We start from the raw sequence: 27,522 nt of genomic DNA on the forward strand, positions 1-27,522 counted from the left end.
GAGAAGACGCAGCAGCCCGAGAAAGACTTTGTACTGAGTTTTGAGGACTGTTGAACGGACTCCGTTGCAGAGCAGGAGGACCGAGGGTCCGGCCGGACCTTCGCTCCTAACAACTCCAAAAGAACCTTTTCATCGCACCATTGAACATCCAGCTCCAACCAAGCCGTCTCGGCAACTAAAACTAATGAGTATAATCAGAGAAGAAAATTAACGTAACGAATCAAGTGTAGTGACATTTTATGTGAGCTGTAGCTTTAACCCTTGCAAACTAACCAAATATAACCTGCAATAAATATCTAATCTGCATTTAAAGTAAATTTCTCAAGTGTATTCATTTGCTCAAGTAGTAAAAAGTTCCTCGTGGTAGTAAAAAGTTAAAGCCATTGTATGTCTAACAACTAAGTTCTGAAAGGTTATCCTAGAGACCGAATCCACTTAACAATCCCTTGCGGTTTTAGAAAGAATTAATCCTAGCCGTTAAAACCTAACCTGGCATTTACCAAGAGCACGGATCCATAAGAGGGAAGCTGCCATAACCGACGCGACTGGTGGGAGCGCCCGGGGCCAGGACTGGTCTCTCGGCCGAGTGCGCTCTGACCGGAGGAAGCAGGGTAGACGTCGGGAGTAACGGCAGTTAGCGGAGCCAGGCGAGTTCCCTCGCCAGAACACCAGCTCGACAATCTTTTAATAGAGAGCTGAGTCAGTAAGTAGCCCCGTATCGGGCCAGAAGTACCCCAGGATCTAACAAGAGTATACAGGCTTGACATCAATGTAAGCCTCTATAAGGCACGGCAACAGGACATGAACTGGGACACATCTGGAATGTTTGTATTTACAACTATGAAATGGTCTATACAATTTGCTCTTGTGCACTTGTCTGATTACAATCGCACCATATTCATCTGATCTGTTAATATGAAAATGTTACAGCTTTTAACTCAAATGAAAGAAGGTATCCGTTGGAAGTTTTACAACAGTTTGTGGTTCGATACATTGCATGTCATTTTTCTCAGCCTAAGACAGACCCACTTCTCATTGAATCCAGCAGTGTCCTAGGTGAAGGGTAACCCCGACCTCCAGTAAATCCGCAACACTGCTAAGCCACCACATTTTCTGAAAAGCACACAGTGGCTTTGGTATACAGTTAACAGATCATGACACGAGTCGCTCCGAGCCCATACATCAAATGATACGGCCGATGGGCTTTCTCCCTCATTTCCCTTCTGCCTGCATTAACAACAAGCTTAATGTGTTATTTTACAGAGGATTAAGAGCAAAATACACCCCTCACGCTCACCCCCCTCTATCCACTGAAAGACAGGCGACATCTGACTCTGATCCAGACCTTTTTAGATTGTGTATTTGTACTATGTAAATGTAACAGTCTTTCAGTGTACACAGTATGTACGCATCAGTACCACTAATGGTGAGATCAAGGGCCTGCATTACAAACTGGGGATGTGAGATTTGAAAGCCGGGGCCGTTTAGGCAGGGTGGGACTGATAAAAAATGCTATTGGTTGCATTATGGGAAATGCTGGATCAAGTGTTTAAGGCTTGGCCAGGACCGGACTGGGGGGAAAAAGTGGCCTGGGAGTTACTGTCAGACCGGCCCACTCAATACACCGCACGTATCGACCAGTCAGTGGCCTACTTGGAAAAATACCCATACACTTAACATTATTTTGGATGATTACAAAGAAATTGCATCATATATGTTTTTTTTTATAACATTTGGATCCACCAATTTTCCCGGATGGACACATTGAATAAAATGATACTGGCTATTGTAACACTCCAAGGTAGGTGTAGTTTGCTGGATGAATATGCTGAACTCTGGGATAGTATCAGATGGTTATACGCAGTGGCGCTGGTGGAAAATGTTCTAGGTAGGGCTGTTTTCTATTTCCCTTTAGTAACTTGAGGGTTACCATAATAATTCTCTTTAACAGGAAACGATACAATCTAAATATATTCAGGGTACCTTTAATTCGAGTTTACAACAAACGCAACACACACAAGTTGGAAAAAGTAAATGAAAGAAAACCCCTCGTTGCTGGCAGGATGTCGCCTGAAGCATGGAAGTCCAAACTCTTAGTCCGCTTCACTCAAGAGAGCAATAAGATAAAAGTGTGGTACCTTAGTTAATGCTGCTGATAAATCTGTATTACATTACTAATCCCCTCCCCCCAAAATAAAATAGTAATATGATAAATAAAAATATCTACATACAAGGCTGTAGTGATCTCGAATTAATTGTGGAAGGATAACATATAGCAGATATGTCACTATCTATATGTGGCATTCTAAACGTGAAGAGGCGGGGCTTAGGCGGCTTCTCTGTAGTTCAGATCAGAGACGCTCCGTGAACTACTATCGACCAGAATGCCGGCTCCCGCGCTGAATCTATTTAAGGACGCTGATTGGCTAAATTGTATTTCACTCATTTATATCTTTAATCAGCATTAAAGCATCATTGGCTAAACTGCTTCATAGACCCGCCTCCTTGGGGAAGATTGCATTCTGGGTGTGTGCTTGTGTGTGTGTGTGTGTGTAGGGGTGTTGCCGGCTCGCAGATGGAAACCGAGTGTGAATACAGATCGCGAGGAGTAGTATAAATCTTCGTCGGTGACTATGAGCTTTAAGTATCAGAGTAAATGTGAAGCATAGAATACAGTCGAGGTCGGCGATCTCAGAGCGAGGGCCGGTTGATGATGGAGGTGGTCCGGTATTGGCCCAAACCCCGTCGGCCTACCGGGGATTCCCCCGATGGCCAGCCCGCCCCTGGGCTTGGCCCATACTAGGAGTCTGTATGTCAGGATATCATAGCCTCTGCCGGATTGATTTGAGCACTTTTGTAGAAAATATATGAATCTTGGAAGTTCCACAGTAAACTGTTTTAGAGAGCCTTTAATAGGACAGCATTCACGATACCACGACCCTGAAATCAAAGCAGCTAAATGGACTTCAGCCATCTTTAATTTCGTTATTTACCTGTGCTTTTCATGCTGTGACAAGTCAAATGTATTTTTGGGTTCAAGTCAAACAAAATCAAAAAAGGAATTTCAAGTAAAGCATTGAATCTAAGCTTTCGGCCTATTAGGTCCTGAGCATGGATATATCCATCATTCACAGTCTGATCCAACACTCAGAGCAAGATCTCCTTGAAAACCATTGGCCAGATACATTTTGTAAGTATGTTATACTCAGATTCCTGGTCCCCTGAAGAAAAATCTGAATTATTTTGGCTGTCCCCGTGTCCTTTCAGCTCATTGGGTCAGTTTCCCCTTGACCAACAATTTGTTCCATGGCAAGCTTTCTTAAAAAGTAATGCCTAGATAAATAGTACCTTGTGGTACTATTCCTCTTAATGGGGGGAATACTGGTGGGCTCCCCGGAGTTTAAAGAGGTATTGTGTCAACCATCAAGATCTTTGTCAGACAAACCTTGATGGTTTAAAAGATTGCTTTCCTAACTGTTGGGAGCTTGCAATATGTATGTACAGACATTTTTTTAGTTCAATATGGTAATGCCCCAACTAGGATTGTACTATGGGTGGAACAGTAAATGTATTAACCCCAGACCGTGCAGTACAAAATGTTTGGTATGTGACAACCTTTATACACCCTGTGACCCAAACAGATGTTTACATCTACAACTCACACGCACAGAACAGAAATCCTAATGTTACCCACCCATTTTTATCTCTTTGCTGAAGCAAAGACAGTCCAGAAAGGAGACACCCCACTGAGTCCGTTTCCGGGATCTGTGTCACATGCTACTGCCGCTTTAGGCGGGGCAGTGGCATTTTCTGAATCAGGAGAAAATTGACTTTGTCCCACGCCATGACCACGGGATTCCCAAAGTGTGGTGCGCGCACCCCTGGGGGTGCGCGAGCTGCCTCTAAGGGGTGCGCGAGAGGAAAAGTGTAATGGCGGTCTGATGGTGTAATAATATTAAATATAAAAAAAAAATGTCATTTTAATTTAAAAACTGTCAGGTGGGACATCTGAAGCTATCAGTGGTAAAAGAGGAGAGGGACAGAGAGAGCAAGAGGAATCGGAGGCGAGGGGAACGGAGAGGTGCGTTGGGGAGAGACCGGGAGAAGAAATCGAGCCAGAGTCAGAGGAAGATGAGACGGAGGAGACCGAAAAGGAGGAAGGGATAGCACAGACAAATCGGGAGCACATCGGCCCATCGCGGAGTCAAGGTGAAAAAAGAGGAAACGAGAGTGAGCATCAGACTGGGAAAAAAAGAGGAAATATGATGAAAAGTATCTGTGTCTGGGCTTCACTTGGATTGGCAACGCAGATTCCCCAAAGCCACAGTGCGTGGTGTGCAGTGAGGTTCTGGCTAACAGTCTGAAGCTCTTATTTACGTCGCCACCTGAACACCAAGCATGCCAGTGCAAGTCAAAAGCCCCTTACATTGTTTATATCGAAATTGGAGGAGTTACAAAACAGCCAAAAACAACTGGAGTCTCATTCATGTGTTGGGTCTATAAATGACGCACTACGGGCTTCATATCTGGTCACAGAATAGCGAGAAAGGGGCTACCGCACACAATCGCCGAAGACGTGAGCTTGCCAGCTGCCAGAGAGATGGTGGAATGTATGATTGGGGAGAAAGAAGCAAAACAGTTGGACATGATCCCGGTGTCCAACAACACTGTGTCGCGCCGCATCGATGCTTTGTCCGAAGACATCCTGGCTACATTAGTCGCTCATTAATTGTAAATGAAATGTGATAATCTGCCTCTGAGCCTGCGTGTGTGCTCGCATCCGTATTGCTCTTTAAAAGTGACGCCTTGTGTCACTGAAAGTTATTGAAACTTTGTTGCAGTGTTTCAGGGCGTTTTCACACCTTCAGTTCGTTTGCTTTGTTGCAGTTGCTCCTTTGTTCGGTTTGTGTTCACACTGCAACATTTAACAGCGGACTAAATCTTGTAAACAAATGCCACACGCGAGCAAACTGTTCTCTCATTGGTCCGATTCTTATGCGGCTATGAAGGCTTAAAAGGCTCTGTTGCTTCTTTTTTTTTTTTTTTTATTAAGGGGGGGGGGGGGGGGTGGTGCGCGAACCCGGTCGGGATGTAGAAGGGGGTGCGCGGCCTAAAAAGTTTGGGAACCGCTGGTCTAGGTCAATGGACAATGATTTGTGTCAAACTGATCACTTGAATGTGTCATTTAGTGGAACGAGACAAAAACAGCCTGGATGGTGAGTTCAGATAGCCTCCCACTGCATAGTCAGACCGTGCCAAAGTAATGATTAATCATAAAAGTGTTTATCGCTGTCTAAATGTGACCACACCGGATCGTAGACACAAAAGAAATAACGTTATCTCACTAAACCGACCTCACTAAATGGCGGTTACAACAGGGTACAACTTCAGAGGAAGAAGATTTAGCAGAAGATTTATTCCTTTGTCGCCTTATTTCAGATCAGGGATGTGGGTTCATCTCAGTGTCCAAAGATCTTCATGAATGCTCGGTAAAGTTTTGAACAGTTCTACAAGCACCATGGGATGGCTCAAAAGAATTATAAGAGACACACTTCTTAGCATATCAACATAGACCCAGCCTTGAACTAATGCCGTGTTCACACCAAATGCGTAGATTTTTTGACGCATGTCGAGATTACATACAAAGTCTATGCACAGACACGATGAGACTGGCGCGCTGCGATTTTGTGATGGCGAGTTGGACGCGATTTTGCAACGCGTTGGATCACGTCCATCGCGTGAGTTGAAATTTTTCAACTTCTGCGAAATAATCGCGTGACGCTGTGGCGCGATAGCCTATCAGCGTTGAGTTGCTCCCCCCGTCATCAGTGCCGTCGACTCCTGCCGTTGTTTGAATCAGGAAATAAATACTATAGCCGTCTGTGTTCACGGTTGGCGTGTTGGCGGCGCGTCAAAAAATCAATGCGTCTGGTGTGAACGCAGCATAAGTCTTGCAATGATAAAATACCACTTTCTCTCATTTTTACTCATGCCATGAAAAGACATCAAGACACAACATTTGAACACAAGCATTTGCAACATCTTGTGAACTGGGTTTTTAGATTTCACACCAAAGAACACCAGTTTGGGTGTTAAATAACTTTAAAACCCAGAAGACATTGATACAAAGCTTTGGATCAAGTTGTTCTTGTCTGTTATTTGCAGTCACAACAGCTGTAGGATACAGACGCTTCATTCTTTGAGATGATTCCAGTTGGAGACATAAGGGCGGACGGAAGTGATGACATGCAATAGGTTTTTCAAGCTTTCGGGAGGACAGGTCACGCACACCCAGGTCAATGTGTACCCTCTTCCCTCGCCGTAGAGTGGAAACATTTAAAACCGTTAAAAAATGCAAAACAATTGCACAACAATTGTTGTTAATTGAGCGGCGAGGTACGAGAGAGGGCTGCTGTTAAGCTCACACTCAGAGCTGCCAGCCACCTTTAACCCAGGCTTCTCCAAGCCAACCTAGAATCAGCAGTGGCTGAGCCTTATAGAGGAAATGACCCCATTGAGGGCCAGCTGGAGCCGGAAAGAGGTCCCATGAGGGGATTCCGCTGCAAACTAAAATATTTGTCCTGTTCTGCTGCTTAGATCGATACTGTTTATCGACAAAACCCCGACTTCAACGTCCTCTTACTATCATTTTATAGAGCTTTTGACCACATCACTGATGGTCTTCATCAGTAAACAGAGTTGAGATAAGATGTGATCAAAAGCTCAAGAAAAAGCTGTTAAGTGGACCTTGAGTTTGCGTCCATGTATGTTTGTGATCTTGAATAAATGCCTCTGTAGAGTATGTATACAACAGGAAAATCATATCTGAAAATAACAGGGGAGCATTCCACACCCACCTCCAAACGCCGGCCTCATGGTGAAGTCATGATCGTCCACTTTGAGCAGATGCTCCGTCTTCGTTTTGCGAGACTTCGTCACATCTGGAGGCTTCTTTGCCAAGGAGCTAGAGAAAGATGACATTCACGGTTAGAGGGCAGGAACTAGCTTTTTTGTTTTGAAAAGATAAAGAGCAACGTACCAGGAGACAGGTACAGACAGGAGAAAACAGATTCAATCTGATGTGACAACCAAAACAAGAACTGCATAAATTGATCATTTATTTACAACCTGTTTCTTCTCTTCTCACCTTTAATGTTGTTGTGCATCAGAGACCACAGTAAAAGTCTCTCTTTTCACTTGCATTCACAAAAATTCCATGAAATGTCAGCGGTTAAAAGGTCACCCAGAAACGAATCATCATATTTATCACCATATTTATTAACATGCAACTTTCATATATATTGATATTTGAGGTGTTATATTATTCAGATCTTATCTTTTACAGTTTCAAATCTTTTTTTCACATTCAGATCGTATTGTTTCAGATCTGGCATGGGGGGGCGTGGCATCAACTGAGAGGGGCGTGTAATCATGAGTGACAGCATAACAAAGAAGGCTGAGGACCTGCCTCAACCATGTTGCCTTCAGGCAACATAGGCACCACGATAATTATGATTTAACACTTTCTATAGACCATATTCACGTGATTAAAAGTAAAAAGATTGACGGCAGTGACAAAGTTCTGTTTAACAAGCTGTTTTAGACCCTACTTGGCACGAATTGCAGTATAAGAGCAATAAACTATGCCATATTGTGCCGTTCAACAAACACGCTTTAATATCTGATGTTTTGCACTTCACGTGGGCTCGGCTGCCGGTGGACACCTCGTCTCTGTGCTGACCGCGTTACACATGCATAAGTCCAACAGTGCCGCTCTAGCGGGGGTCTGAGGGGGTGCCTCAGGGGTTAGGTGGGTTTTGGCCAGGACCCTCCTCCGCCGGTGTTACGTCCCTACTGGTTTTCAAACCTACTGGTTTCCCTTCCGTGCGAGTGTTGCGTTCACTTAACAGCAGCAGCTGTTTTCTGCCTCTGTCGCCAGATTCACAAACATATTGCTGGAGATCTAAAAGCCTCATATCCATTGCGGGGATTACGATTGTACAAGTGAGCACTACATCACAGCCACGTATGAAGAAATACATTGAAGAAAATATATTTATGGAAAGATCACAACAACCTAGATTCGAACTCTGTCGCGCAAAGTAGTAATAAATCCAAAGACGGTCGCGCTACACGAACAGCCACATGCTCATAATTAAGTGTCAGTCATTCAGTAATTTATCCATCAAGTCAGGGTTCGGCAACCTGCGGCTCCGGAGCTGCATGCGGCTCTTCAGCCCCTCTGTTGCGGCTCCCTGAGTCTACATCCACACTAATACGTTTTAAACGATCTCCCTCCACACAGTGTTTCAGCATCGTTCTCTAAATAATCTCCGTCCAGACTTAAACGCCTGAATATCACGTGACTATTCACGTACACTGGGCATGCGGGTGGGTGCCGGTGTAAACAGGAAGTTGATTGGTTGCTCAAAGCCGCTAACGTGACTTCAGACGGCCGCTCCGTAGGTCTGATAACGCCGCTGGACACACTGCTCGCTAATCGCTCCAATAACAGCTGCTTCCTCCGTAATAATGCAGACTTTAACTGGACAACAGCTGCTAGTAAAGACAACAAGGTCAGTAATACCTGACCTTAAATAACAATGTTTTAATATTTTGTCAACTAAAATGTGCGTCACATCCTATTAACCCTGTCAAGAGCTTTTCCCTGCAGGTGGCTGATCATGATTTTCAGACCCCCGCCCTCTGTAAACTATCAATGGATAAATCCAAAAAAAGAAAAGTCACGGAGGAAAATAGAGAGTTTAGTTCTGCGTGGACGTCTTCATTTGATTTCACTGCCAATGATGCTGGCTTACCTGTATGATTTGATATGTACAAAAAATGTAATGTTGAATGCCACTTCCAGAACAAGCACACAGCATGTGCTGAAAAGTATCACGCTGGAGATGATTTCTCAACTGCTGCAGCAAACTCTCCTCTTCATAAGAGTTTGATATTGTTCTAATAGGTAAAACAGCAATAAAATGTCAAGAATTGTCTTTATTCTAGTTCTATAATTTCAGAAATACAACCAACTGTAGTTGTTGTATAAATAATATAATTATATACAAAACTTTATAAGCTGTGATATCAAATAGCCAGACAAATTTTATTTGGTGGAAAATTGGGCAAACTGGCTCTTTGGGCAGTAAAGGTTGCCGACCCCTGCATTAAGTCAAACCTCGTCAGTGTTGTCGAGAAGAGTTGAGCTCACAGAGAAAGCCGCCTTGGATACATGCATACACGTTCAGGGGAAAGTCAGGATATAAAAGCACGAAGCATATACTCAGAAATCAATAGTTAAAGTATAATCGAAAGATAAGGTTTATGATCATTATATAACGAATGTTTAATGCATAGAGTGATTTAACAAATGTAAAAACTGATTATAATAATGTTCTGTGTACCGGAGCTGAGATGTGGAAAAAGTGTTTGTCATGGTGTGTCAGCAGACCGAGTGAGTCAGGAACAGATGTTTTGGGCGTAAGTCAGGAAAACAGTCATGGGACTTGGAATTCTGCTGCAAGAGATGACTCACACGGGTAGGAGGGAGGAAATCGGGACTTTCCAGAACCAAGCGCACACACAAGAGGGTGGGGAAAGGATCATGTGTTCAGAATAGGAGGGAGGGGAACAGATAGCCCAAATCAAGGATAAAAGGAGACGCTTGCAAGCCCCAAAACGGGATTTCTACACGAGCCGTCCAGACGCTCTGAGAAGAAGATACGGACGATCGCAACTGAAGTATTCGAGGACTTCGTCTCTGTTCACGGAAAGAAGACCGCTGTTCGTGGACAAAGAATTCAAAGACGGAGATTTTCCTCTCCCCACTGCTCGACTTTAACAACTGAACAACTGAGGAACACAGCAGCCCTAGAAAGACTTTGTACTGAGCCTTGAGGACTGTTAGCCGAACTCCGCTGCGAGAGCAGGAGGAATCCGAGGGTCTGGCCAGACCTTCGCTCCTAACAACTCCAAAAGAACCTTTTCATCGCACCTTTGGAAATCCAGCTCCAACCGAGCCGTCTCGGCATCTAAAACCAATGAGTATAATCTAAGAAGAAAATTAAAGTAACGAATCAAGTGTAGTGACATTTTATGTGAGCTGTAGCTTAACCCTTGCTAACTAACTAAATATAACCTGCAATAAATATCTAATCTGCATTTAAAGTAAATTTCTCAAGTGCATTTATTTGCTCAAGTAGTAAAAGTTCCTCGTGGCAGTAAAAAGTTAAATCCATTGTATGTCTAACAACTGAGTTCTGTAAGGTTATCCTAGAGACCGAATCCACTTAACAATCCCTTACGGTTTTAGAAGTAATCCTAGCCGTTAAATCCTAACCTGGCATTTACCAACAAAACGGATCCAGAAGAGGGAAGCTGCCATAACCGACGCGACTGGTGGGAGCGCCCGGGGTCAGGGTGGCCCCTCGGCCGAGTGTACTCAGACCGGAGGAAGCAGGGTAGACATCGGGAGTAACGGCAGTTAGCAGAGCCAGGCGAGTTCCCTCGCAAGAACACCAGCTCGACAATCTTTTAATAGAGAGCTGAGTCAGTAAGTAGCCCCGTATCGGGCCAGAAGTACCCCAGGATCTAACAGTGTCCAGGGAATGTTCTGGTTGCGGGTGAACTGAAGCAACTTGTTACCTTGGGCGTCTCTCTGAACACTTCCAAACATATTTATCAATGCTTTTTCGCGAGGCTTCGGCCAGACACCACTGACGCATTTTGACAAAAACAAATGTACTTTTGCGACTATCGTACTGTGAAAATACACTAAATAATTGCGTACTCTTGTCTCAGAATTCAACTTACTTAGTTGACAAATTCTTTACGTTTTGGGGCGCCATGCTTCCATCCATTATGCACAATGTCACTACTTCAGCTCTTATAACTTAGAGGGTAGACTTCTAGCCACTTTGTGAAGTAGTCCACACACATACGTAACCATTGTTGGTGCATTTCAGCTTGCCAACTAGATCCATCCAGACTAGTCTGAAGGGCTCAGTCACCTTAGAATGCAAACCAAAGCTTAACACCAACAAGACTTCATACAACATGTTAAATTGAATGTTTATTCACCTCTAAGGGTTATATTGAATTTTCTCTTTCATAGACGTTCTCTTTTTCTGGCAGGCATCACATTGAGCAATCTAACAAAGTGAAACAATTGAGAACACTCTGATATTGAAACTGTGAATATTACCATAAGCTTAAGAACGTATAGCTCATCTTTGTTGAAATATGTCGGATAGATGTTGCTTTGCTTGACCTCAAGCAATTCTTTCACTCTCCGAGGGTCCATCGGTGCTTTCTTTCTTTGTTTGCTAGCTGTACGAAATCATTTTCTACTCAGCAAATGTTGTATTAACCCCATTGTCCTTTTATACTGACGTTACTAATTAACGTTACGTGATTGCTTGATCCTGAAATTCGGAAATCCTTAATGATATTTTCGTTTTTACTTTGGTGAAGCACTTTTTAAACTTGTGTAGTAATAAGTAAATAAAGTTTATCATCATTATTTTATATATTATTATGTCTGGATATAATTTAGAAAACCCTGGGCGTGAACAGTATACATTTGAAAAGCATTGATAAATATGTTTGGAAGTGTTCGAAGAGACGCACAAGGTAACCAGTTGTTTCAGTTCACCCTAAACCAAAACGTTCCCCGGACACGAACGAGGTATGACAAAATGGATAAATTACTGAATGACCGAAACGTATTTAAGAGCATGTGGCGGATTGCGTAGCGGGGCCATTTTGGATTTATTGTAGATTAATTTATTCAGCTGAATTTCAGGAGCAGGACCACGCCTCAGCCACTCGCCCACTTCCGGCCACACTCCTACAAATACCTACCCACTCTAAGCCTCAGCTGGATGTTTTCCGCATCCCACCCTCCCTCCCTCTCGTTAAACCATTCCACCCAAGGTTATCTCCCCCCACAGTCATCATCCTCCTATCCCACATGGAGACCGGGGGATCTGCATCTGCAAGCTAGTGAATTACTATTTTGCTCGACAGAGTTCGAATCCAGGTTGTTGTGATCTTACCATAAATATATTTTCTTCAATGTATTTCTTCATATGTGGCTGTGATGTAGCGCTCACTTATACAATCGTAATCCGCGCAATGGATATGAGGCTTTTAGATCTCCAGCAATATGTTTGTGAATGTGTGACGAATCTGGCAACAGAGGCAGAAAACGGTTGCTGCTGTTAAGTGAACACAACATACGCACGGTAGGGAAACCAGTAGGTTTGGAAACCAGTAGGGACGTAACACCGGCACTCGATCCTGAGAACATGAGCCTCACCCAGGATCCCTCAGTTGCGGTGACCGAAGAGGGAGGAGACCAGCGCCGAATCTCTGTCCGACGGGCGGATTGGAGAAATGTGGCGTATGGTAGACCGCTTGCCCGGTGTCGCTTGGGGGCCTGAGTTCTTCTGATGGAGGCTCAGCCCGTGGATGGTGTGAGGCCGTTAAAGGCTCCCGCTGTCTGGGTCCGGTCTTCTCGGAGTCAGTTTTTTTGGGAATGCAGCCCAATGTGGGTTGTAAACTTCATCCGATAAATACCAGCACGAGACCGATAGAGTCAGGACACTACGCTGGCGAGACTCAGAAATTTTGTGCAGAAATCTAATTGAGCAGAAAATGAATATCTAACTAGGCGATAATATGAATAGTACAGTTTGAAAAGGTGTGCACGCGACTGGAACTTATTGACATTACTGATAAAGTAATACTATAAAGGAGAGATCCATAGACGAATAAAGGGAAGAGAATACTCCCTATTAAACCCCCAAGTAAAAACTTTATGAGCCTCTGGTGGAAAAGTGGTCCGGTGAAATAAAGAGGACATTTGTAAACTGTGAAACAGCCCAACAATAAGAATCTCTCCTTAACAAAGCCTTGAGTACAAGCAATACTGTTAAAAACTCCCACATCGTCAAAGTCTGACATTAGAAAGAGAAATAAAAAACCTGAACAAAAACTTACTGACAGACTGAGACCGCTGACTTTTGATGTGATATACACCCGGGTGGCTTTGCATGATTATGAAATATTGGCTTGTTTTTGGCATGCTCTCCCAGTGATAACGCTTTTGCAAATGTTCAATCGAGCCTCTGTGAAATCCCTCATAAGAAATATACATCATTGTACAAGTGCGTATAGCAAATAAGTGAGTTGTGGTCTTGGCAGTTTCTTTGTGAGTTTATTAAGTAGTTCTAGTACAAAGAGAATCTTTGGCAGTACACAAGCGTCCAAACATTGCAGTTAAAATTGTCACTTAAAGCATATAAAGTTTATAGTATTAGTGTCACAGTGTTGTGTAGTTGTATAGCTTAAGGCAATTCTTCCTTTTTCTCTCTGTGTCTAAGTGAGTGTCTAAGATAGCCCTCCCTTTCGGGCTCCGACTGCTGTGTCTTGGCAGGACTGCCAAACTGTTTGGCTCCGTAGTGATAGCCTTGGCTGTACGCCCAGAAATTGTTGAGTGACACAGACTGCAGCGGCACAAGAGGAGCAAAAGCAATGATACAGACATTGATCATAGTATGTTCGTAAATAACCTGAAGTAAAGAATCTTAATATTCTACAGTATCGTGCAATAATATTTCAAGTTAATAGAAGCAATCTTATTATTTGTCACAATAAACATTACAAGTGTAACCGGTATAAATGTATCAGTAGCATAATCATTCAAACCAGAACTAGTCTTGACTTCTTGATTTGAAATTTTCCGAGGTTGTGAGTTTAAATAAAATGTGTGACACCAGTAGATATCGTGGAGATCAAAAACTCAGAGCATGCAAAGGATGTCCAGAGACTTTCAGAGAAATGGACAAAACGCACGAAAGGACTAGATCCATCTTGGCCTAAAGAGGGCACATTTGACGTGGGCTTGTGTGAGGATATGGAACTGAGAATCAAGGATTACAAACCAAAAGATAAAAGCAAGAAACGTCAAACAGGGAAACGCCACGATTGGAGAACTAGAGAGAGAGATAGACAAGAGCCACAGGCTGATATGTGGGCAACAGGGGGCAGAAGGAGGAGTAGTAGGAGCGTCAGTGGGACTAGCAGAGCCAAACAAAAGGGGAGGGGTAACAAAGGACAGACCTTATGACCTGAGATACAGACCCGGCATACACCCACCAAACAGGTATGGGCAATGTCCCATTTTGATAAGAGGATCTCAGGGGCATTATACACCTTGGCAAACACTCGACCTTGCAGGACTGATTTCCAGGCTGCCTGACATTCATGAGGAGGCTGGTAAGTGGATCAAGGCTTTTGAGGAGGAAACAGTCGGTAAAATGTTAGCCTTGGGAGACATTAAGGCCGTGTGGGCACAAAGTCTTGGAGTATCCACAATGGAAAATATTTTACGCAATAGCGGAAAGGCCAATCCTATGGCAGACGGAACTGAGCTCAATGCATACAGAGCTGAGTTATGGGTAGCACTGAGGGGGGAGTACCCTACCAAAATAGATCCCAAATCATTAAAGGGGGAGCCTCTGGCAGAGACTGAGAATGCAGCTGGATATATAAATAAACAGCTGAAAAGATGGAAACAAGAGACAGAGGAAGAGGCTGAGAGTAGCCCTGTCCTAATGACTTTGTTCAGGAATGCAGTTATTGAAGCCCTGCCAACTCCGGTGCAGAGCAGACTGGAGGATGTGGTGGGACTGACTTCAATGCCTCACCGACAATTCCGTGACCACGTGATGCACGCGATTGAAAAATATAGGAAGGATGAGGAGAAAGCTAAAGAACAAGAGAGGAATTTGCAGCGAAAGTTAACACAGTTGCAACTCACTGACTTGCAAAATAAAAGCAAAATAAAGACCCAAGCTCCAATGGTAAATGACACTACTAACCATGCAATGCCAACTGCACCTGATGCACAACCATCACCCGTGCAGCCACCCGCTGTTGTCAATGTTTATTCACAACAGCCAAATCCACAACAACGAAATGGAGCAATGAGACCTCCATTCACCCGCCCTCGCTGGGAAGGTCAAAGAGGACCACCTTCTTTCCAGAATGGACAACGACGTCCCCCACAGAGGGAGTGCTGGGGATGTGGAGACACAGGCCATGTCCGAGACCACAGCCAGGCACAGAGTGGAGAGAGGGGGGTCGTGGGTCTCAGTCCATGCAATGTGTGGGTAGAGGTCCTGTAAATCCAGGTGCCCAGATAATCCTAACGGGGAGGGTCAGCATCCAATTATCACCGTAGGAGCTGATAAAGAACCCATGCTACAGGTTCAATTAGAAGGCAGGCCAACACCGATGATGGTTGACACTGGAGCTACTTACACATGTGTAAGTCCAGAATATGCCACACACCTCCCCATGTCAGGCAAATTTGTTAAGACAGTGGGATTCTCGGGAATGACACAAATGATTCCAATAAGAGCTCCAGTGAGACTAACAACTGAAGGTGGTGAAACTAAAATTCCAATTTTAGTTTCTGATCAAACTCCAATAAATTTGTTGGGAAGGGATGCACTGTGTAAATTACAAATAAAAGTCTGGTGTTCACCAGATGGAGTATATGTTGATAGGTCCGGATTGGATTTTCAAATGTACACACAATCTGAATGTGCAAAAGTTTATTGGCTAGGTGATGTTATGGAACCTGTAACAAGGGTATTCAGCCAATGGGAAAAACTAATCCGAGCCCAAATCCCAGAAGCAAAGCAACCATTATCTGACTATCATTGCACAATGTTCTATGATGCCTCATGCAGTGCAGTATTTGAGAAAAAATGGGATGAGAAAACGAAAAATGTGACTGTTGAGTTGGTAACACAGTATATTGTAGTAGGACAACAGGGGTCAGCACTGAGCGTGCAACCAAATTCATTCATTTCAGAGTGGTACGCTGTACCAGAGTCGGTTCCACATATCACCCTATTGGTGAACGAACCGTTTGAATCAAAATACCTCGGTCCAATGATGCATGTTGCTACACAGATTGAGTGGCAAGAAACAGACAACCCTCTAATTTTTTCATCACAAGATAAAAAGATGATCAAAATCCAAACAGCAGCTAAAAGTGAAGAAAGCAAAAAACCTTTATGGAAGACATGTTGACGCACGTGCCAGAACAAGTGTGGTCAAAACATGACAGTGATGTAGGGTTGGTAAAGTCTGCCAATCCTGTAAAAATTGAATTAAAACCAAACGTGAAACTGCCTTATCGCCCACAATATCCGCTAAAACCTGAAGCTGAAGAAGGGATAAGTAAGACAATTGAAGGTCTGATAAACGCAGGAGTGTTGGTTGAGACGTACAGCAACTGCAACACTCCCATACTACCAGTGCCAAAATATCGACTTGTGCATGACTTGCGAGCAGTAAATGATGTAGTACAAGATTGGCCAGCAGAGGTGCCAAATCCACATACACTCCTCACGAATGTGCCACATGATGCTAAATTTTTTACAGTAATTGATTTGTGCTCAGCATTCCATTGGCTGAAGACTCGACATCTTTTTGCCTTTACATACAGAGGACGAAAACTCAGTTACACACGTATTCCACAGGGTTTCAAGCATAGCCCTCATGTGTTTAATCTGATTTTGAAACAGGATCTTGAAAATATTGATATTAATAGCACATTAATACAGTATGTTGATGATTTGTTGATCTGCTCATCTACAATCGATGATTGTCATCGCGACTCAATCAAAGTACTCCAGAGTTTAGCAGAAGGAGGACATAAAGCCTCTCAGACAAAACTACAGTACTGCCAACCGCAAGTAGAATATCTGGAGCCATTGCAATGTCACCCTCCCAGCTAGAGGGAGTGAGTAAAGCTCCACGTCCTCGAACAGTTGGCCAGTTAATGACATTTCTAGGAATGACTGGATTTTGTTCCGAGTGGATTGAAAGCTATGCTGAAAAAACTGCTCCACTAAGGGAAATCATGAATGAGGCAGGAACCCAGACATTAAGAGCTCCGTTACCATGGACAGACAAGTCCATGGTAGCGTTTGAAACAATCAAACAAGAGATGCAGAGAGCTCCGGCTCTTGCAACACCTGATTATGACAAACCATTTCTGCTCTATGTATCTAATCGACAGGACATGTATGTTTCAGCAGTACTGATGCAGGAGACGTGTAGTGGTCGTCCAAAACAACCGATTGCATATTACAGTACAAAACTTGACAATGTTGCACAAGGGTGGCCTCCATGTTATCAGGGGCTGGCAGCAGTGCATTATGCATATGAGAAAGCAGCAACGGTAACGATGGGGTATCCTGTAGTCATACACACACATCACAAAATCACTGAGTTGATAAACCAAGGAAAGTTTGTGGTGACACAAGCAAGATGTTTGCAGTACATGCCGCTCTTGACATATCCTGATGTGACAAAGAAATGTCCAACTACAAATCCAGCAAATGTTGTTCCATTTGAATTTGAAGGAGAGCCACATGAGTGTGTGGCAGAGACAATGAAGTATACCAAGTTGCGACCTGACCTAGAGTCTACTCCGTTAGTAAACGCAGATGTGACGTACTTTGTGGATGGGTCCTGCTACAGGGACTACTTAGGTAATCATGCTGGTTTTGCCGTGATTGAGCAAATAGGCAGTGACTTTGTGACAGTGAAAGCTGAAGGTTGTGATCAGCCATGTTCAGCACAGCGAGTCGAATTAAAAGCATTGACCGAGGCATGCAGACTCGCTAAAGGCAGAGTCGCAAACATTTACACTGACAGCCAGTACGCACTAGGCGTCACACAACTCTTTGGAGCATTGTGGAAACAGAGAGGTTTCAGAAAAACAGACGGAAGTCCAATACAGCATGAAAAACAGATAATGGACCTGATATCAGCAATGATGGGCCCGACGAGGCTTGTGATCATTAAATGTCAGGCACACCGGAAAGGGAATGATGACATAAGGGGAAATAATGCTGCAGATGAGGCTGCAAAAGCAGCTTCCAAGTGTAAAGTAGCTATTCTATCACCAGTGGTGTCACTAGAGCCTGTAATCACGCCCGAAGACATTATCCAACAAAAGGCAGACAAAGTGAACATACCATGTGGCTGCAAAGGGGGGCAACAATTGATAAGGGGTTGTGGAGAACACATCAAGGATTGTTGGTAGCACCTGTTGCATTATTGACCATTCTCATTTCAAAATCGCACAGTGATGATCACTGTTCGAGGGGGGAAGTTCTGAAAAGATTGAGGAGACAAGGGTATTGGTCACCATTTATGCAAGCATTGGTGGATGAAGTGTTGAACCAATGTGAAATCTGTGCCCAAAACAATGTGCGCAAAAGCATAAAAACACCGATGGGACACATCCCAGTCCCAGAAGGGCCATTTAAACACTTAGTCATAGACTATGTGGACATGATAAAATCAGCATATGGAAAGAGATATATGCAAGTGGTAATTGATCGATTCAGTCGCTGGGTGGAAGCAACTCCATCAAAGAACCTAGGAGCTGACAGTTATTACATTTCTGACTAAGGAAGTCGTACCACGATTTGGCATACCATCAGAAATAAGTTCAGATAATGGTTCAGCATTTGTGCAGAAAGTAGCCAAGGGGATTTTACAACAGTTGAGAATCAAACAGAGATTGGGAGCCGTGTATCATCCACAAAGCCAAGGTTTAGTGGAACGGATTAACGGAACGCTAAAGGCAAAGTTGAATAAGATCTGTGCTAGCACTAAGCTAAACTGGGTAGATGCATTGCCACTTGCGCTAATGAGCTATCGCATGCAAACTCACAGAAGCACGCACTTAACGCCGCATGAAATGCTGACAGGCAGACCTATGCCAGCAGCTCAACTGAGGGGGCCCTACAAGGGGCCCCCACTTGAGCAACTGCAAATAGAGTTACAGGACTATATGAAGCAACTAACTGCCATACATAGATCCATCTATTTACAGGAGAAAGGAAAGGAGCCGGGGTCTGACCAGAAACCAGTGGTTCCAGGGGACCAGGTGTACATTAAAGTCTTCAGACGAAAGTGGCACGAGCCAAGACGAGAAGGTCCCTACAGAGTGGTGCGAGCGACGCCAACAGCTGTCCAGGTCGAGGGAAGTACAACGTGGTATCACTTGAGTCATTGCACGAAAGTCCAAGACAAAAACAAGGACGGTGTAAAGTCAGAAGAAAATGACAAACAAGGTGAGCCTGGAACAAATGATGAAACTAATAAGCTTTCTGATATGGATGCTGTCGGGAAGCATGGGACAGGAGACGCTGACGATGGTGAAACCTGCAACGACATCAAAGAGCATGCAGGACAGCGGCCAAATGATGACTCAGCCATCCTGGAAGAGAGCCAGTTACCATGAATCAGTTGAGTACGATGCAACCACATATATTCCAACCCAAGTTAGACCAAGACCTATGCCAGCATGTCATTAAAGCTCAAACCAGCATATCAAGTGTTTAGACAGTTGCATGCTAATATACGTAGAAAGAGACAACTTCACCCCATGTAGGAATGGGAAGAGGTGATAGAAAACCATAACGTAACTGCCAAATTGACAAATAAGGAAACGAACGGTACAACTCCGTCTGCTAAAATAACCAAAACCAGTCCAACAGTTATACCATTGATGAACCCTATCGACAATAGTGGTAACCATACAGTTACCCCCAAGCCAGTTAAGTCTGAGAGTGAGATAAATGTTACAACTGTTAATACTCCTACCATAAGAGCAAAGGTAAATAAGGTAACAACCATTATCACTCCAACCTTAAGAGTTAATTTGAGCAGCGGGACAACCATTGTTACAACTACTCCAAAACCATGGCCAATCAAAGTTCCAAGCACTCCTGTGCAAGTGACAGTGCCAAGTGAGGTTTGCACAAAACCAAGTCATCTGTTAGTAACAACTGGAAAACAAGTAGACACGATGACCAAGACAGTAATTCCTAAGGTAGTGGTAACTAACTCAACTATCGTTCCAACGGTAAAGAAAGCCAAAGGAGCTACAAAAATAGGGAACCACATAAGTTATGATTATGATAATTATGACAGTTATGACCCAGAGGGGGGACGGAACGGAACGGTAGATGATGTAGAAGACTCAGGGAGACAATTCAGGCCAATGTAGAGAAGTCTTAGAATAACAGAAGATGAAGACTGGGAGCATGCTAATCAGAATGGGTGGTATAGGTGGGCATGGTACTCAGTAAAAGAGATGACCTCGATTGAATGCATAATGTGCTCAGAAGCTCCAACAACATTGCCTATAGTGGTCATAGAAAAACATACTTTCAAAGAGTGCGCAAAGACAGAACAGCATGAATGCAGAGAGGGAAGATTCATCCCCAGAGAAGGGTTGGCTTCAATCTTCAGACTTCCTATCTGTGGTGTTCAATGTAGACTCTTGTATGGATCCCAAAAGAAACACAACGACTTAGATCTGTATCCTGAATATCAACTACGAAATGCATGTGCAGAATTTATGATTTCCACAACACAGAATGAGCCTCCCACTAATTATAAAGTAGATCAATTACAAGAATATGAATGTTTTGCCAGTGGTGGATTTGCATCAGACAAAAGAACAGTTGACGTAGGCAATACTACCGTGTACTGTAAAGTAACTTGGGTGGTGTCCTGGTTCCCACAGGCTAATATGACTTCTTTGTTCATCAGGAGACCAGTATGGTATGAAAACCCAATACCACTTGACCAAAATTGTGATAACATAACTATGACCATTCCCACTCTTCATTTGTTGAGTGAACAAACAACAGGAATAGCCGACAGCTATTGGATGTGTGGTGAAAATGTTTGACTGACTATTCTGCCGCCCAGATGGGTAGGGCTGTGCGCGTTGGTTCGAATGAGATTACCGGTAGTGGTAATATATAATGGGGCAGGGGAAACAATCAAAATGATGGAAGTGCCCGACGAGAAGCGTAGGTATAAGAGACAATCCACGCTGGACCAAAGTATCCAGTTAGACGCTATAGGACAGCCTAAAGGGATTCCAAAGGAGTTCAAAGCACAAAATGAGATTAAGGCAGGACTTGAATCTATATTACCCTGGATTACTATCAACAAAAACGTTGACTGGATCAATTATATCTACTACAATCAGCAGAAGTACATGAATTACACTGATGAGGCCTTTAAGAGTTTGGGTGAGCAGCTACACCAGACCAGTACAATGGCATGGCAAAACAGACAAGCATTAGATTGGATTCTAGCTGAAAAAGGTGGGGTATGTCAAATGTTTGGGAAACATTGTTGTACATTCATTCCCAATAACACTGCACCTGATGGGACATTTGCCGTTGTAATGGGGAAAATTCTGGGTTTGAGACAGGAAGTTAAGGACAACGCTGGCAAGGGGGTTGGTCATGGGATTGGTTAGACCAAATTTTGGGACAATGGGGGTCTGTGTTGGTAAAAGCAGGAATTGGCGCATTAATAGTTTTAATTGTGGCTTTTCTATTGGCATGTTGCATCATACCCATCCTGAGGAGACAGTGCCAGAGGAGCATGGACAAACAGATGGGTGTCATGGCAAATCTCCAACTGGCTCAGATGATGAACATGATGACGATTGAGCAAGGGACAAAGGCCCAGTTTGCTCAAATGGTGGTTGGACGACCGGACCTGTTTCCCATTCCGGACTATCTGGAGGACTCAGAGGACATGGAGGAAACAGGACCAGGAGGCATCTCAAAAACGAGAGCCTGAACTTTGTTGAAAGTACACACGTCCAAAAAACACCACGTCACATTTTCTATTATCTGTCCAAACTGTTTCACTATAAATTTGAATGTATTATAATCAGATATTTCTACATTCACATATATTCATAGTCATGATCCATAATAATCAGTGCACAAGTATTATAGCATATAGTTTTATCACAGACGTTGCATCTAATGAACACTGATATATTGTTCAATATTTTGCAGAAATTAAATGTGTGATGTAGCAGTTAATATATGTTTGCAAGCCAGAACAGATTCACTTCATGCCAAAAAGGTGGTCGCTTGGTGGGAAAGGACCATAAGGGAGTTTTTCCTGTAATGCAACCTGCGGGTTTTTTCGCCCTTATATGAAAGTGAATCTTAGCATTGAATGATGTTATTTGAATTATCTTACTAACTCAAATGTTCTGTATTGTATTGTTACTGTATTGGTGCAATGCAGTAAGGCAGGGATTCCCAAAGTGGGGTGCGCGCACCCCTGGGGGTGCGCGAGCTGCCTCTAGGGGGTGCGCGAGAGGAAAAGTGTAATGGCGGTCTGATGGTGTAATAATATTAAATATAAAAAAAAAATGTAATTTTAATTTAAAAGCTGTCAGGTGGGACATCTGAAGCTATCAGTCGTAAAAGAGGAGAGGGACAGAGAGAGAGAGAGAGGAATCGGAGGCGAGGGGAACGGAGAGGTGCAGCACAGACAAATCGGGAGCACATCGGCCCATCGCGGAGTCAAGGTGAAAAAAGAGGAAACGAGAGAGAGCATCAGACTGGGAAAAAAAGAGGAAATATGATGAAAAGTGTCTGAGTCTGGGCTTCACTTGGATTGGCAACGCAGATTGCCCAAAGCCACAGTGCGTGGTGTGCAGTGAGGTTCTGGCTAACAGTCTGAAGCTCTTATTTACGTCGCCACCTGAACACCAAGCATGCCAGTGCAAGTCAAAAGCCCCTTACATTGTTTATATCCAAATTGGAGGAGTTACAAAACAGCCAAAACAACTGGAGTCTCGTTCATGTGTTGGTCTATAAATGACGCACTACGGGCTTCATATCTGGTTACAGAATAGCGAGAAAGGGGCTACCGCACACAATCACTGAAGACGTGAGCTTGCCAGCTGCCAGAGAGATGGTGGAATGTATGATTGGGGAGAAAGAAGCAAAAAAGTTGTGCATGATCCCGGTGTCCAACAACACTGTGTCGCGCCGCATCGATGCTTTGTCCGAAGACATCCTGGCTACATTAGTCGCTCATTAATTGTAAATTAAATGTGATAATCTGCCTCTGAGCCTGTGCGTGTGTCCTCGCGATCCGTATTGCTCTTTAAAAGTGACGCCTTGTGTCACTGAAAGTTATTGAAACTTTGTTGCAGTGTTTCAGGGCGTTTTCACACCTTCAGTGCGTTTGCTTTGTTCTGATTCAGGGATTAATATGATACAATGTTGCAGTTGCCCCTTTGTTCGGTTTGTGTTCACACTGCAACATTTAACAGCGGACTAAATCTTGTAAACAAATGCCACGCGCGAGCAAACTGTTCTCTCATTGGTCCGATTCTTATGCGGAAGGCTTAAAAGGCTCTGTTGCTTCTTTTTTTTTTTTTTTTTTAAGGGGGGGGGGGGGGGGGGGGTGCGCGAACCCGGTCGGGATGTAGAAGGGGGTGCGCGGCCTAAAAAGTTTGGGAACCGCTGCAGTAAGGGATCAAAACTTTAGGTTACAGTTTCACCAATTGACAAAAGTTATATGAAGTTAGGTTGTGGGTTATGTAACCCTTATAGGGGGGATGTGTTGAAGAAAACCATCATATAACTTGTGAACCCAACTGTTGTTACAATCTTAATTTCCATGATTACAGTAAACACGAGTGTTCCTCTTATGTCAAAGTATCCACAATCATTTGAGACGTAAAACCTCATATCACAAGTAAACAGTTAATATAACGTGTTATGTAACACATATTCTGGTACAAAACAACATTGTTAAGAAGTGATTAGGAGCAGACACAGGGGAATCAAACTCTCTCCTGAGAGTATCAAAACATTTCCGTATATGGAGCTATGTCCTGCCATTAGGGCAAGTGACCAGAACATGCCCTAATTAGGAGTCCAGAAGTGCTCTGCTTTTCGAGTCAACAGACTGGGTTGACTGATGAAACACAGCTAAAGGGGCGTGAAATTTGACTATAAAAGTGATCTGAGGACAGTACGATTTGGAATCTGTTTCGACATGCCAAGTTCGTGTGATGTTGACGAATAAACATTAAACCAGCGGTTCCCAAACTTTTTAGGCCGCGCACCCCCTTCTACATCCCGACCGGGTTCGCGCACCCCCCCCCCCCCCCCCACCCCTGAATGAAAATAAATTAAAAAAGCAACAGAGCCTATTTATAGCCGCATAGAAATCTGACCAATGAGAGTTTGCTCGCGCGTGGCGTTTGTTTACAAGATTTAGTCCGCTGTTAAATGTTGCAGTGTGAACACAAACCGAACAAATTAGCAACTGCAACATTGTATCATATTAATCCCTGAATCGGAACAAATCAAACAAACTCAAGGTGTGAAAACGCCCTGAAACACTGCAACAAAGTTTCAATAACTTTCAGTTACACGAGGCGTCACTTTTAAAGCGCAATCAGGATGGCGAGCACACACGCACAGGCTCAGAGGCAGATTATCACATTTAATTTACAATTAATGACCAACTAATGAAGCCAGGATGTCTTCGGACAAAGCGATGCGGCGCGACACAGTGTTGTTGGACACCGTGATCATGTCCAACTTTTTTGCTTCTTTCTCTCCAATCATACATTCCACCATCTCTCTGGCAGCTGGCAAGCTCACGTCTTCGGCGATTGTGTGCGGTAGCCCCTTTCTCGCTATTCTGTGACCAGATATGAAGCCCGTAGTGCGTCATTTATAGACCAACACATGAATGAGACTGCAGTTGTTTTTGGCTGTTTTGTAACTCCTCCAATTTCGATATAAACAATGTAAGGGGCTTTTGACTTGCACTGGCATGCTTGGTGTTCAGGTGGCGACGTAAATAAGAGCTTCAGACTGTTAGCCAGAACCTCACTGCACACCACGCACTGTGGCTTTGGGGAATCTGCGTTGCCAATCCAAGTGAAGCCCAGACACAGATACTTTTCATCATATTTCCTCTTTTTTTCCCAGTCTGATGCTCACTCTCGTTTCCTCTTTTTTCACCTTGACTCCGCGATGGATAAATGAATGTTGCTGAATGCATGAAGTTCGCTGTTAGCTGGCTAGTGTGTACGACTGGCGGCAGGCGGCAAGACTGCCTGAAGGAGCTCAAGTGCATTTATTCAATTGTACGTTTTTAATTTTAAATCTTACAAAGGGGATTTTTATAATTAATGTTTTTATTTTGTGAAAAATCCCACTTTTTAAATTAAAATTAAATTTTTTTATATTTAATATTATTACACCATCAGACGCCATTACACTTTTCCTCTCGCGCACCCCCTAGAGGCAGCTCGCGCACCCCCAGGGGTGCGCGCACCACACTTTGGGAATCCCTGCATTAAACGATTCCCGCTGGTTGCAAACTCCAGTTTGCCGTCTCGTCATTTTGCCACAACAAAAGTTCAAGAGGGCGTTGTTGGGATCTGACCATGTGCCTCGCCCATGTGCTTTGGGACAAATTTGAGACAGTTTCAAACACGCGTGAATTAAAACAAAATGAAAGCGCAACAAAAAATAACTTTATTATGAAACAGAGCTACTTGGTTATGTTTAGTACAAATGTCATAGTTCCGCTTAAAATATATGTTTGTTACGGTATTTAAGTTACAGAAGTAAATTAAAATGAGTCAATGTTGACTCAAACTGAAGTCTCCTGGGCGACTGTTCTGTTTATTGACCAAACCATCCAACTGCGGACTAAGCTGACTTTAATCTGAAACGTATTGTCAAAAACAAATGTAAAAACGTTTCCCTCGAAACTTAATTGGCAATGCAGTTTTGTTCTTTTGGAAGTTATTGTTTTGAAGTCCAGTCATCAAACCTGGCCTCCACCCTTCAAGGTGTTGAGGCTCGATGTCAGCATCAATGTTACATTTCCCACAGCCACAAGAGGCCCTTTGTCTGGTTCTATTAATATAATAATCTGGAGAGGTCTCGGAGACGATGACAAAGTGTCCTTCTGAACCTCAGAGTCTCGCATGCAGCTCCCCCACCATCAGTGTATGACTGTGTGTGGTTGAATGCTCGGCAGAGCACTGAAAAACTGCAGTCCGTTAACCATTTAAAATACAGTCCATGCCGTTTGAATTTGCCTGATTTGAACCTTTTTTGTTGTATTTTTTTTATGATTTCCACTCCTATGTGATAGATGAATCAATAAATAGGACTTTTGCAAACAATCCTGCTAACATACACAAACTGTTGCATTGCCATTACCAAGATGTCATCATTCTGCAATAAAGCCAAGCAGATCCACTTCTGATACACCTTATTTCTGCAGTACGCAAACTTCACACTGTTGCTTTAGTTGACCAAACCAGGAAAGAAAACACAAATTTCATCCAACATATACTTCACATTATATACTTCACTTGAATATCTGCAGGTGATTTGGCTCCATCAATTAACTTCTGTTGCTTGTAATTGTTGTTTTCTATTCATAATTAGGGAAAATGTACATCATTCTAAATGATATGACAAGTGATCCATGCGCTCCACTACACTCAAGCATCAGTTCAACAATCTCCACTTACCTACTGACGATTACCTGACAGATTTTGTGATGTCAATTCAATTAAAACTTGTATCTGTAGCTCCGTGGTATCTGCACATCTCTAAAACGCGTTGATCCTAAATTTGTCTTCCACTTACGTGCCATGTTTCTGGGTCTCCACAGTGCCGGTCCATCTCCGCACCCGGTGGCTGTGCTTACGGCATTCGGCAGTTACAACCAGACACAGAAGTAAAATCAGAGGTTTGGTCAAATAAGGCATTTTGGCGGCGCTAATCCTCAGGTGAGTCCCTTGAAAGCCCCTCTCGGTCGGTTCATTCCAGCAGGGCTCGGCCGGCAGCGCATGGTTTCTCAGCAGAGGATGGACGCGTCCTCGCTCATGGCATCAGACTCTCTGCCGCGCGACGGCTGCAGGAGAGGAACGCGCCTGTTTGCGCGATTACACTGGGTGCAGAGAGAGAGAGAGAGCGAGAGAGAGAGAGAGAGACTACAGGCTAGGGGGAATCACACGGATTATGTGCAGCCTGGCATGACACAACAAGAGAGGCAGATTATTCCTCCCTCTTGTAAATAAAAGCCTCATCAGGAATCACGTTTCACTCAACTCAGGGACACGGTGGAGCAGTTTAAAGACAACCCCATTCTTTACGGGAGCCCTGAGCAGAATCATCCACCATTAGAGAGTTAGTATTTGGACCGGTGCCTATGTGATGGCTGCTGTTGGTTTGATTCCCAGCTCCTCTGAACAGAGCGTCCCTGAGCAAGACACTGAAGTGTAATTATACGCACATATCGTTTCATAAATGTCTGTGGACAAGTGTTTATTGTCATTGAAAAGCGCTATACAAGCACACACACACTCCATGAAGTCAACAAAATATTGTTGACAAATATTAATATTGTTGCAAAGTTGTCCCTCCTTTATTTGTTAATGATCATGCACTTAACGAATGAAGCAGGTGGTTGTCAATATGTTTTATTACTGTCAGCTAATGTAACACTCTGGTACAAGCCCATCAGTTCCCACTGAAGATCACAGATACACAGCTTTTTGTTTTAGAAACTCAGTCATTTCCTAAAACA

At 43.6% G+C, this 27,522-nt stretch overlaps 1 protein-coding gene across 1 annotated transcript in view; it reads right to left on the reverse strand.

Moving 5' to 3' along the window:
* The window catches only part of gabrr2a (gamma-aminobutyric acid type A receptor subunit rho2a), a gene marked incomplete at its 3' end in the record, with an annotated part of 119,171 nt that extends 92,467 nt beyond the window's left edge, over positions 1-26,704 (reverse strand). The window contains exons 1-2 of the mRNA XM_079287266.1: positions 26,580-26,704; positions 6,858-6,964 (exon numbers count right to left, since the gene is read on the reverse strand). Of these exons, the coding sequence (XP_079143392.1) occupies positions 6,858-6,964; positions 26,580-26,701 (229 nt within the window). The 5' untranslated portion in view covers positions 26,702-26,704. The remainder of the gene's footprint in view (positions 1-6,857; positions 6,965-26,579) is intronic.
* Positions 26,705-27,522: the final 818 nt, after the last annotated feature.

The sequence above is a fragment of the Melanostigma gelatinosum genome, assembly GCF_949748355.1.
Source record: "Melanostigma gelatinosum genome assembly, chromosome: 16".
Lineage (NCBI taxonomy): Eukaryota > Metazoa > Chordata > Actinopteri > Perciformes > Zoarcidae > Melanostigma > Melanostigma gelatinosum.